Source organism: Procambarus clarkii, chromosome 38, assembly GCF_040958095.1.
Source record: "Procambarus clarkii isolate CNS0578487 chromosome 38, FALCON_Pclarkii_2.0, whole genome shotgun sequence".
In the NCBI taxonomy this organism is placed as follows: Eukaryota; Metazoa; Arthropoda; class Malacostraca; order Decapoda; family Cambaridae; genus Procambarus; species Procambarus clarkii.
In genome coordinates this window covers 19,788,906-19,801,302 of record NC_091187.1, presented here as the reverse complement: position 1 = coordinate 19,801,302, position 12,397 = coordinate 19,788,906, and the positions used below count along the sequence as shown (strand labels likewise).

The following is a 12,397-nucleotide window of genomic DNA, read 5'->3' as shown; positions in this document are numbered from 1 at the left end:
CCAGAGATCACTGCACCAACCACCACCACCACCACCACCACCACCACCACCACCACTACCACCAGAGATCACTGCACCAACCACCACCACCACCACCACCACCACCAGTAGCAAGACTAACCTCTCCACACCCACCAATTCATTCACAGTTAAACAAAACAAACACATTTCTCTCTCTAGCGAAACTCAACTTAATATTTTCTCACATAAAACTTTATAATAAGTAATACTGACTAATACACATCATGGTGGGAATGACAAATTCTGTAACATAAACATTTACAGTGAGATAGACTGAGATTCATCATGATCCCCGATCATGTATCTGAAATTTAGATACATGGTTAGAACATGTCAGGCCCAGAGGCCAGGTTCACGAAGCAGTTACGCAAGCACTTACGAACCTGGGGCCAAGTTCACTTAGCAGTTACGCAAGCACTTACGAACCTGGGGCCAGGTTCACGAAGCAGTTACGCAAGCACTTACGAACCAAGGCCAGGTTCACGAAGCAGTTACGCAAGCACTTACGAACCTGGGGCCAGGTTCACGAAGCAGTTACGCAAGCACTTACGAACCAAGGCCAGGTTCACGAAGCAGTTACGCAAGCACTTACGAACCTGGGGCCAGGTTCACGAAGCAGTTACGCAAGCACTTACGAACCTGGGGCCAGGTTCACGAAGCAGTTACGCAAGCACTTACGAACCTGGGGCCAGGTTCACGAAGCAGTTACGCAAGCACTTACGAACCAAGGCCAGGTTCACGAAGCAGTTACGCAAGCACTTACGAACCTGGGGTCAGGTTCACGAAGCAGTTACGCAAGCACTTACGAACCAAGGCCAGGTTCACGAAGCAGTTACGCAAGCACTTGTGTAGATCTTTCCTCAATCTTTGGCGGCTTTGGTTACATTTATTAAACAGTTTACAAGCATGAAAACTTGCCAATCAACTGTTGTTATTGATATAAACAGCCTCCTGGTGCTTCGGAGCTCATTAACTGTTTAATAATTGTAACTAAAGCCGCCAAAGATTGAGAAAAGATGTACAGGTTCGTAAGTTCTTACGTAACTGCTTCGTGAATCTGGCCCCAGGTTCGTAAGTGCTTGCGTAACTGCTTCGTGAATCTGGCCCCAGGTTCGTAAGTGCTTGCGTAACTGCTTCGTGAATCTGGCCGCAGGAGGTGAGGGAGGGCCGTGTGGTGTTCAGGTCTATGGTGCCTCCTGCCGTCTGGAGCACCCAGTATTTTCACTCATTTATTTCATGAGTCTTAAAATTTATATTGTCCACACACACACACGCGCACACACACGCACACGCACGCACACACACACACACACACACACACACACACACACACACACACACACACACACACACACACACACACACACACACACACACACACACGCGCACACACACACACACACACACACACACACACTCACTCACTCACTCTAGCTACCACTACAGACAATCTCCGCCAGAAGTAGACTGATCACTAAAGCATTTACTACAGCTGTCCAAAATTCAAAATCTATCTTAACTCTTCCTCTAAAAAAATAAAAAATAAATAATCAGTCTCCCATTAAAAACGGTTGGGTTCGGGTAACGGGAGTCCAACAGGGGTCTCTAGCAACGGGAAAGCCATGCAAACAGTGCCAAAAATTTGCCATCATATGCCAAAAACCAAAAACATGTATAGTATGCACTAAACACCTAAAACTATGCATTGGACATGCGAAATAGAACTTTACCAGGTTCCTCCTCGAGCCCTGAAACATTGAGAAATCAGATCAGCTTCGGACACTCAGTAAACAGGGCAGATATGCATTGGGGTGACGTGTAGAGAGTTACATTGCTAAAACACTTTACTAAAAGGCTTCTGACCTCCCTCACGACCTCGAAAAAATTATTTGAAAATATTGAACTAAAACTTGTGGCAGAATTAATGTCAACAAAGACGAAATTTGCGTTAAATGATACACTTTTAAGTCATTCTTCGAGGTCAGAAAACCCTTTAAGGTGTGATTGTTGTTTAGCAATGCGACCCTTCTGGCTGACAGATGACCTGGTGTGGTCTCCAGGGCAGGCCAGACCGGTGAGGGGGAGTGGTAGCACTAACTCAAGTCACAAACTCCGTCCTCAAGGGTGTGACACTTATCTCACCAGTGAGGGTTGAGTAGTGAGGTTAGTCTCAGATCTCAGGATGGAAGGGTAAGGCTGGTTTCAGGTGGGGACAAGGCGAGGCAGAACTCTTCTCAGTTCTTGAGGGTAGAGTTCTGACACCTGGAAATCTTAGGATAGGGAGGCAGAAGTGTCAGTTGTTGAGGGTAGAGTTCTGACACCAGGGTGTCTTAGGGTAGAGTTCTGACACCACGGAGTCTCAGGGTGGAGGCATAGAACTCTTCTCAGTACTTGAGGGTAGAGTTCTGACACCAGGGAGTCTTAGGATAAGAGGTGTTAAACTAGTCTAAACTAAAAAAAAATAGTAGTATAAGTTCTCTTCTCTTATAAATGGAAGGTGAGCACAAGTTCCAGCATTAGAGGCAGAACTTTGTAGCTAGTTTCAGAATCATGAGTAGAACTTTGATACAAGTCTCAAGAGCATAATTGTATCAAGTTTCAGCATCACAAGCAAAACTTAATATAAAAGTTTCACTCTCATGATTAGAACTTTTTGTAGCAAGCCTCAGCAAAACTTTATGGCAGGTTCCAACATCTTGAGGCGAAACCTGAAGCATGTTTCAACACCAAGAGTGGACGTGTGAAGCAAGTTTCGGTGTTGACAACTCTAGTAATCAGGCAATTAGTTTTAGTGCTGACAACCTGGAACCCATGTTTACAGTGATCAGGTGAGGAAGTGAGTCCAAAAACTAGCATTACGTGGAGAGGTCACAAGAACTTACAGGTAAGGTAGGGCTGCTACTACAGTTAGAGGGGTGTGGAGGGACTGACGGAGCGGGAGAACCAGGGCAAGGGGGAGAACCGAGGGGAGGAGGGGAGAGCCAGTGGAGGAGAGGAGAGCCAAAGAGAGAGAGAGAGAGCACACCAAAGAATCTTTACCAAGTTGCACAAGAAGTTAACACGAGACAAAACACTCAACAGCCACTAAGACAACGTCGAGACATCCGGCTGCTCTGCTTCACAAGGTCAGAAGCGAGCCTACAGGAGAGACACAACCATCACCAACACCAACACACAACCACTACACACAGGAGTGCCGCACGCCTCACCAACACCACCACGGACCCACACAACACACACACGCCTCAAAAATATTATTAAACAGTGTTAAGTCATAAATTCTGACCGTAGGCGTGTGGAGGAATGGTCCACGGTCATCCCTCTGATGGTAGAACATTTACTACCACCGCAGCTTTGGTTAATTGTAATGCACATGGCACTGTAGCTGGGACCGTAGCTATCAAGGTATAAGTTACAGTAGAACAAATCCACAGAAGCCATGATAAGGGGTTCGAACCTAAGCGCTGAGTGTTCCCAGACAGTAAAGGCCTCAGGACCCTCGTGGGTGCAGTAACACTCCAGGTTGCAATTTTTTGGACAATGTGGTGGTACAGTTGTCTAGCGCAGGTCTGGGAACACCCAGTGCACAGGTTCGAACCCTCATCAAGGCTCCTGTCGATTTGGTCTTTGATATATCACTTTAATATGGTTTCTCTGCGTAAGGTACAGTGTCCCACGGGTAACTTAAGGCCCCGTATATCTGGGATACGAGGTACGGTGTCCCCTGGGTAACATAGTAGTAGGCATCCGTCAATCCCGTGGGGTTATAAGGTTGTGCTCTGGCTGTCTAGTTGTTGTAGTCTAGTTGGATGCAGCACCTGCTGTGGCTGTGAAGGCCAACCCGAGAATGACAGTCCCAACTGCAGCGAGCGCAGATAAACGCCGAAGCGGGTGCGTCTGACAGTGGTCGAGACCTCCTCTGAAGTTTATTATCCTCCGCCTGCCTCTTCAGTTCATCCTCGAATTGCTGGAGTCCCTTCTGCACTTTGCATCTCCTGGCGGACCTGTCCGCAGCTGCTGCCTCCCAAGTGTCGATGTTCATCTGCTTGAGGTCACATTTGCAGGCATCTCTGAAACGCAGCCGAGGTCTTCCGGTGGGTCTCCTTCCTGATGCCAGTTTTAAATACAAGAGGTCCTTCGGTATGCGGCCATCGTCCATGCATGTGAAATATCCCAGCCATCGCATGTGTCTCTGCTTCATAGGAGAGTGAACATTGAAGGGACTCCTGTTCTCTCGAGTACTGTGTTGTCGGTGATGTGGTCTTTTCACGTGATGTCAAGGATGCGTCTCAGGTACCGCATGTGAAAGGTATTGAGCCGTCTCTCCTGCAGGGTCCAGGATTCCGAGCCGTAGAGAAGTGTACTCACCACACATGCCATGTAGACTTGTGCCTTGCTGTGCACTGTCAGTGTGGCATTTTCCCAAACGCACTTTTGTGAGCCTGGCCAGTGTTGTTGCGGCTCAGCACTGTTGAGCTCAGTGTCCAGGGAAAGGGTGTCTTAGATTGTGGAGCCCAGGTACACAAATGCGTGAACTGCCTCCAGCACATAGTCTGCTATACTGATACAGGGTAGCTCATTGACATCTTGTGCCATCACCTGTGTCTTCTTCAGGCTGATTGTCAGGCCGAATGCGGAACAGGCTGCGGCAAAGCGGTCGAGTAGCTGCTGCAAGCCTTCTGCTGTGTGTGTGGTGATCGCTGCGTCGTCGGCGAAGAGGAACTCCCTGAGGATTCGCATCTGTACTTTTGTCTTTGCAGGGAGACTGGATAGATTATAGAGCTTTCCATCAGATCTTATACGGAGATAGATGCCTTCTGTAGTTGTTCCAAAGGCATGCTTGACGAGGATCGCGAAGAAGATGCCAAACAGGGTTAGAGCAAGAACACACCCCTGTTTAACACCACTGTTGATGTTGAATGGTTCAGAAGTTGACCCGTCGTACACGACTTTTCCCTTCATGTCCTTGTGGAACGATTGTATCATGCTGAGTAGGATGGATGGGCAGGCAATTTTGGCCAAAATCTTGAAGTGTCCGTCCCTGCTCACGAGGTCGAAGGCCTTTGTAAGGTTAATGAAGGCGATGTACAAGGCCTTTCTCTGCTCCCTGCACTTTTCTTGAAGCTGTCTCAGGGAGAACACCATGTCAGTGGTCGACCTCTCTGCTCGCAAACCACACTGTGACTCGGGGTACACTCTTTCGGCACGAATCTGGAGCCTGACCAAGACGACCCTGGCGAAGAGTTTGCCGACGACGCTGAGGAGGGAGATGCTGCAATAGTTGTTGACATAGCTTCTGTCACCTTTATTTTTGTAGAGAGTGATGATGTTTGCATCTCTCATGTCTTGTGGCACCAAGCCCCCCCCCCCCCCTTCAGCACTGGGACAGAAGTTCATGAAGCTCAGTTTTAAGTGTTCCACGAGCGCACTTGAGAACTTCAGGCGGAATCCCGTCGTCTCCTGGGGCCTTCCCTGAGGAAAGTGAATCTACTGCTTTCTCAACTTTTTCCACACTTGGTTCAAGATCAAGTTCTTCTATGATGGGCAGGCATTCGATTGCATCCAAAGCCTCTACGCTGACCAAGTTCTCTCTGGAGTAGAGTTCGGAGTAATGTTCCACCCAGCGATTCATCTGTTGATCACGGTCTTTAATGATCTCTCCAGTGCCTGAGCAGCCGTCACGTTTTGTGTAAGGCCTGTTGCTTGTTTGATCTCTTCGTACATGCCTCTTATGATGCCGACAGTGGCCACAGTCTGGATGCTGGAACAGTGTCGAAGCCAGGAATTGTTAGCACAGCGCCTCGCAGTTTGTTGAACTCTACTGCGGGCAGTACGGAGGGCCTGTAGGTTCCTTCCTGAGGGCAGGTTCTTGTAGGATGAGAGAGCTCGTCTCTTTTCCTCTACGAGGGGTAACAGTTCCTCTGCACTGGCCTCAAACCAATCTGCTGACATGTTCTGCCTCTTACCGAAAATGAACATGGCAGTGTTGAAAATAGTGCCCCTGAGATGTGACCACCTCTTCCTTGCGCTATCGCAAGGTGGTACAGGAAGGGCATTTACCAGCGCCGCAATGAATTCCTCCACCTTGTGAAGGTCACGGGTCTTGTTTACGTTAATGCATGCGTGGTCTTCCCTCCTTCTTTGCTCTGTGAATTTTCTGGGGCCGGAACTTTACTCTGCAAACGACAAGAGAGTGGTCGGTGTCACAATCTGCGCTCTGGAAGCTGCGGGTCAGTTTGACGTTTCTCAGATTGCTACGCCCCGTAAGCACCAGGTCGAGTTGGTGCCAATGCTTAGAAACATTTTCTCCAGGGAACCTTATGCTGGGGCTTGGTGTCGAAGAAGGAATTGGTGATGCAGAGATCATGACGGCAGCAGAACTCGAGGAGGCGCTGCCCACTCTCATTCATCTTCCCAAATCCAAACTGGCCCAGGCAGGAAGGCCAAGAACTGTGATCAGAACCAACTCTTGCATTAAAATCTCCCAGGAGGAAGACTGGCTCTTGTTGAGGTATGTCTCTGAGAGTTAGGCCGAGGTCATCATAGAACTCGTCCTTCGCTTCGGTAGAGGTCAGTGTTGGTGCATAGGCATTAATGAGGCTGACCATTCCTACTGCTGTATGAAGCTGAAGTTTGATGATCCTTGCAGACCCCTCCGTGGGCGGTACTATGGACCCTAACAACCTGTTCCTGATAGCAAAGCCAACGCCATGCTCCCTTACCTCTTCTGGTGGTTTGCCCTGCCAGAAGAAGGTAAAGTCCTTCTCCCGTATGCTGCCGGTTGCGGGCAGACCGGTCTCCCTGCAGGGCGACTATGTCCATCTGGAGCCTGCGAAGTTCATTGTTGATCACAGCTGTCTTGCGGGCGTCATTCACTTCCAGTAGATCTTCCGAGACACCCGGTGTCATGGTCTTTACATTCCATGTGTCCAGTTTGAGAGCTGGGTGTCTCTGTGTTTGTTTTCTTTTGCCTGGTGCATGGTTGACGATCCGCTTATTGGATTGTGGCCTAAGCCCCCACGCACCCAGTGGAGCAGGCGGACCGTGGCGGGACAGCACCTTATTGGCTGGGGGCTGCCCAGCTTGAGGCGGGCGGTAGCTGTCCTATGAAATCGGATGATTTCTCCCACCGACGGAAGCAGCCCCTGGTGCCTTACTCTGCGTCAATTGAGTGGTAGGCTTATCCCCGGTAACTGTCACTTCTCATGTTGAGCCATCGCCAAGGCGATGCTGGAGTGTCCTCTCCAGGGCACAGGCCTGGGCAGTAATTATGGAGGATCAGCTGTTGCCCTTGCAGCAGATCCACCCTCTCCACGCCACCGATGTGATCCAAGGGAAGGGCAGACGCCGATACGCTTGACACCAGTGTCGTCACAGGAGTTGCCAGAATGTAGCTGTAAACAACTGCAAACTGCCTTAGGGACTCCGACTCCGGATTTTTCCTCAGGGTTGACTCCCGAAGTCTTCCCATGAGTGGGTTTAGCTGTAAGAGAGCAGAGGTTTGAATTCGGGGTTTTCCTTTCCCTAGATGAGCTGCCTTCCTAGGCTAACGAGTTCCATCTGCCTGAAGCAACTGGTTTTAAGGCGCCAGAGACCGGGTAACATAAGGCCCCGTATATCCGGGATACGAGGTACAGTGTCCCACGGGAAACTTAAGGCACCATATATCATGACTACAGGTACAGTGTCTAACATGACACCATAACCATGTTTTCACCACAAAGAATAACTACATGTACTGTGTATGTATGGGGGAGGGGGGAGGGGGGGTGGAGGTGTACACGCATGGTGTGTGTGTGTACTTACCTATTTGTGCTTACGGGGGATGAGCTCTGGCTCTTTGGTCTCGCCTCTCAACTGTCAATCAACTGATGTACAGATTCCTGTGCCTACTGGGCTCTATCATATATACATTTGAAAATGTGTATGGAGTCAGCCTCCACCACATCACTGCCTAATGCATTCCATCTGTTAACTACTCTGACACTGAAAAAGTTCTTTCTAACGTCTCTGTGGCTCATGTGGGTACTCAGTCTCCACCTGTGTCCCCTTGTTCGCGTACCACCCGTGTTAAACAATCTGTCTTTATCTTCCCTATCCGGGAAGGATGGAACCTTCTCCATCCTCTGAGAATTTGTATGTCGTAATCATGGGTAATCAAGATTTAGGGTAAAACACACTTCTGTCTTCAAGTGACGCGAGGTTTAATTGAATAGGTCTTTCCTCGTAGCTCATACCTCTCAGCTCGGGTACTAGTATGGTGGCATACCTTTGAACCTTCTCTATCTTCGTTTTATGGTTAATTAGATACGGACTCCATGCTGGAGCTGCATACTCCAGAATTGGACTGACGTTTGTTGTATACAAGGTCCTAAATGATTCCTTACACAAGTTTCTAATGGCGGTTCTTATGATGGTCAATCTAGCACATGCCGCTGATGATGTGCTTTTGACGTGGGCATGAAGGACAGGTTCGCTGTGATATCAACCCCCAGATATTTCTCTCTTACTCTTTCTGAAAGGATTTAATTTCCCACATGAAACCTTGTGTTCGGCCTCCTGCTCTCTACACCAATTTTCATACCTTTACTTGATTGAGGTAAACTCTAGTAGCCATTTGTTTGACCACTCCTTCAGTTTGTCCAGGTCGTCTTTCAGCCTCTTGCTGTCCTCCTCTGCCTTAATCTTGCTCATAATTTTAGCTTCATCAGACAACACTGAGAGGAGTGAGTCTATATCTTCTGGAAGATCATTTGCATATATCAGAAACAGGATGAGTCTGAGTGCAGAGCCCTGTGGGACTCTGCTGGTGGCACCTCGCCGTGCTTAAGTCTCACCTCTTACAGTAACTCGGTTTCCTGTTGCTCCCTTATCATCTGGAGCACCTTACTTTTTTCCTTCTGTTTCTCCAATTTATGTACCAGCCTCTCATGGGGTACTGTGCCAAAGGCTTTCCAACAGTCATAGAAAATACAGTCTGCCCACCCTTCTCTTTCTTGTTGATTTTTTGTCAGTTAGTCGTAGAATTATATTAAACTAGTGAGGCAAGATTTGCTATCCCTGAACCCATGTTGGTGTTATAAGTCCATTCTCTCCAGATGTGCTACTAGATCTTTTCTAATGATCTCGATCACCTTGATGGTATGCAAGTTAGGGTTACTGGCCTGCAGTTCAGCGCATATTGCCTGTCACACGTTTTGTATTTTGGGACTCTATTGACTGTTTTCCAAATCTTTTGGTAGGTCTCCTGTTTCCAGTGACTTATTATAAACCATTGAGTGGCCTTGTTTTTAGTATTCTTGGTGAGATTCCGTCAGGACCACAAGCCTTTCTCACGTCCAGATCAAGCAGATATCTCCTAACCTCATTTCTGGCAATATCAAAATCTTCCAAAGTTACCTGGATTATCTTCAGCTCTCTTAGTCCAGGGACATCTCCTTGCTATATTGTGAAGACCTCTGGAAATATCTTGAGTTCTTCACACACCTCCTTGTCATTCTCTGTGTACCCATACTCTCCCTTTCACAGTTTGATCATGTGTTCTTTCACTGTTGTCTTCCTCCTCATGTGACTGACATGTCATCCACATACGACCAACCATCCACATACGACCCACCATCCACATACGACCAACTATCCACATACGACCAACCATCCACATACGACCAACCATCCACATACGACCAACTATCCACATACGACCAACTATCCACATACGACCAACCATCCACATACGACCAACAATCCACATACGACCAACCATCCACATACGACCAACTATCCACATACGACCAACTATCTAGATGACACTAACAATATGACCATATGAAATACAACAGGACCATATAAAATACAATAGTACAATCTAGACTTCAATAGTACAATCTAGACTACAATAGGACCATCTATAATACAATAGGACCATCTATATTACAATAGATATTACAATATTCATTACAGAAAGGCCATCTAAAATACAGAGTACTATCTAAAATACAAAAGAAGCATTTAAAATACAATGGGGCCATCTATAATACAATAGGGCCATCTATAATGCAATAGAACCAGCTATAATAGAATAGGATCATCTATAATACAATTGCACCATGTACAATAAAAGAGTACCAAAATACAATAGAGCCATCTATAATACAACGGGACCATCTACAATAACTGAGTACCATCTATAATACAATAGAGCCATCTATAATACAATGGCACTATTTAAAATACTAGATTACCATTCAAAACAGAGACACTGGGTAAAATACATCGTCACAGTCACAAGTACACCAAAGTGTACATCTACTGCAACAGCATCACCTCTACTAGGTATACTGTTTGCAATTGAAAATTGAGTTCAGTTCCGAGCAACAGCGGAGGCTTTGCTTCTTGCATTCCCGGAGCTCGATCCCCGATGGTCCAAGTGGTTGGCCAATGTTATCTTCTTTCGTTCTCATATTTCGGATCTTTGTCCTCATATTCCAGGTTCTTGTCCTCGTATCCCAGGTCCTTGTCCTCATATTCCAGCTCCTTGTCCTCGTATCCCAGGTCCTTGTCCTCATATCCCAGCTCCTTGTCCTCATATCCCAGCTCCTTGTCCTCATATCCAGGCTTCTTGTCATATCCCAGCTCCTTGTCCTCATATCCCAGCTCCTTGTCCTCATATCCAGGCTTCTTGTCATATCCCAGCTCCTTGTCCTTATATCCCAGAGGAGAGACAGGAATATATTTTCCCATAGAAGACAGCCAGGAATATTTTCCCTCACATGTAAATACAGGTAAACCCGGTCATGATAACAGAAAGATGTAGAGGTTTCGACACTAGTTGTGGTGAATGTTGACCATGGACGGAGGTCATCAACTTCACACCATAAGAGTGGCCTGGCTCACCTGCTTCAGTACTTTACTGGACCAAATGAACATTTTCTAGAGAGATATGACGGCTTGCTGAGACTAAAGACTGGAGGTGGTATTGATCATGGTGGTCACTGCCTCCTTGTCTGTGTCTGTCTGTGTCTGCTCCTTGTCATCCATTTCGTCTATGTCGCTCTGTCTTTGTCGGTCTCTAGCTGTTACCATGTGCACATATACAATGTTATATGTCGTATATCATACTATGTGCTCATATAACAAATGGAATGCATAAGTCAGTGATGTGGTGGAGGCTATCTTGAGGTTATCTTGAGATGATTTCGGGGCTTTTAGTGTCCCCGCGGCCCGGTCCTCGACCAGGCCTCCACCCCCAGGAAGCAGCCCGTGACAGCTGACTAACACCCAAGTACCTATTTTACTGCTAGGTAACAGGGGCATAGGGTGAAAGAAACTCTGCCCATTGTTTCTCGCCGGCGCCTGGGATCGAACCCGGGACCACAGGATCACAAGTCCAGCGTGCTGTCCGCTCGGCCGACCGGCTAACTCCAGTTTCAAATGTAGATAAGACACAGCCCAATAGGTTCAGGAATCTTTTAACCCATCATGCTGTTTACATAGTAGTTTTTGTAACTATGTGTACAATAGTACAACCATTGACGTACTAAGCAATTAGACAGTAGAACTTTGTACTATTCACTTTAGTCAGAAAAAAATAACGTTAAAAAACAAACTTAAATATCCGTAGGCTTAGTATAGTAGACATATGTACTATACTAGGCCTCAGATATCGTGTATTAGGGAGGGAGGTTAGGTTAGTTTGCCTTTGCAACAAATAGAAAATCGTTTCCGGTTTGTCCAATTTTTAATAGTACCGATTTCTACTATCTAATTGCGATGTACGTCGGTATATGTGCTATGGTCCTCAACGTGACCATGAGTACTACCAGAACAAGAGGAAGAGCTGGAGTCTGTACACCACACAAGTACAACTAGGTGAGTACAACTAGGTGAGTACTGATATCATCTACTGCGCCGCTGTTATCATGCGCACGAATGATCAGATTTCATCAACTGACGACGTGAAAGTTTCTTTTGGGTTGCCACACAGAAAGTTATCGACACAGTGCCAGACACAATAGCCAGGGTGGAGCGAGGGTACAACAGCATCACCTTACACTCCCACACCGACACTCACACCTCTCACTCATGTATACCACTCTCCTTGTAGCATTATGGTAGTCGAGCTGTGGTCTGTGGCTGTGTCTGTGGTCTATGTGGCTGTGTCTGTGGTCTGTGGCTGTGGTCTGTGGCTGTGTCTGGTGTGTGGTTGTGGTGTGTGGTCTGTGGCTGTGTCTGTGGTTGTGGTGTGTGGCCTGTGGCTGTGGTCTGTGGCTGTGTCTATGGTTGTGGTGTGTAGTGTGTGGCTGTGGTCTGTGGCTGTGGTCTGTGTGTCTGTGGTCTGTGGCTGTGGTCTGTGTGTCTGTGGTCTGTGGCTGTGTCT

General features: G+C 47.3%; 1 protein-coding gene and 1 long non-coding RNA gene across 5 annotated transcripts in view; one reads left to right on the top strand and one right to left on the bottom strand.

The window, feature by feature from the left end:
* The window catches only part of LOC138349880 (uncharacterized), a 609,089-nt gene that overhangs the window by 422,751 nt on the left and 173,941 nt on the right, over positions 1-12,397 (top strand). The window lies entirely within an intron of this gene.
* LOC123772003 (sodium/potassium/calcium exchanger Nckx30C) overlaps positions 1-12,397 on the bottom strand; it is a gene marked incomplete at its 5' end in the record, with an annotated part of 105,551 nt that overhangs the window by 84,377 nt on the left and 8,777 nt on the right. For 2 of the 4 annotated variants that reach the window (XM_069337835.1, XM_069337837.1), the window contains 1 exon segment: positions 1,752-1,769. In XM_069337835.1, the coding sequence (XP_069193936.1) occupies positions 1,752-1,769 (18 nt within the window). 4 annotated transcript variants of the gene reach the window in all.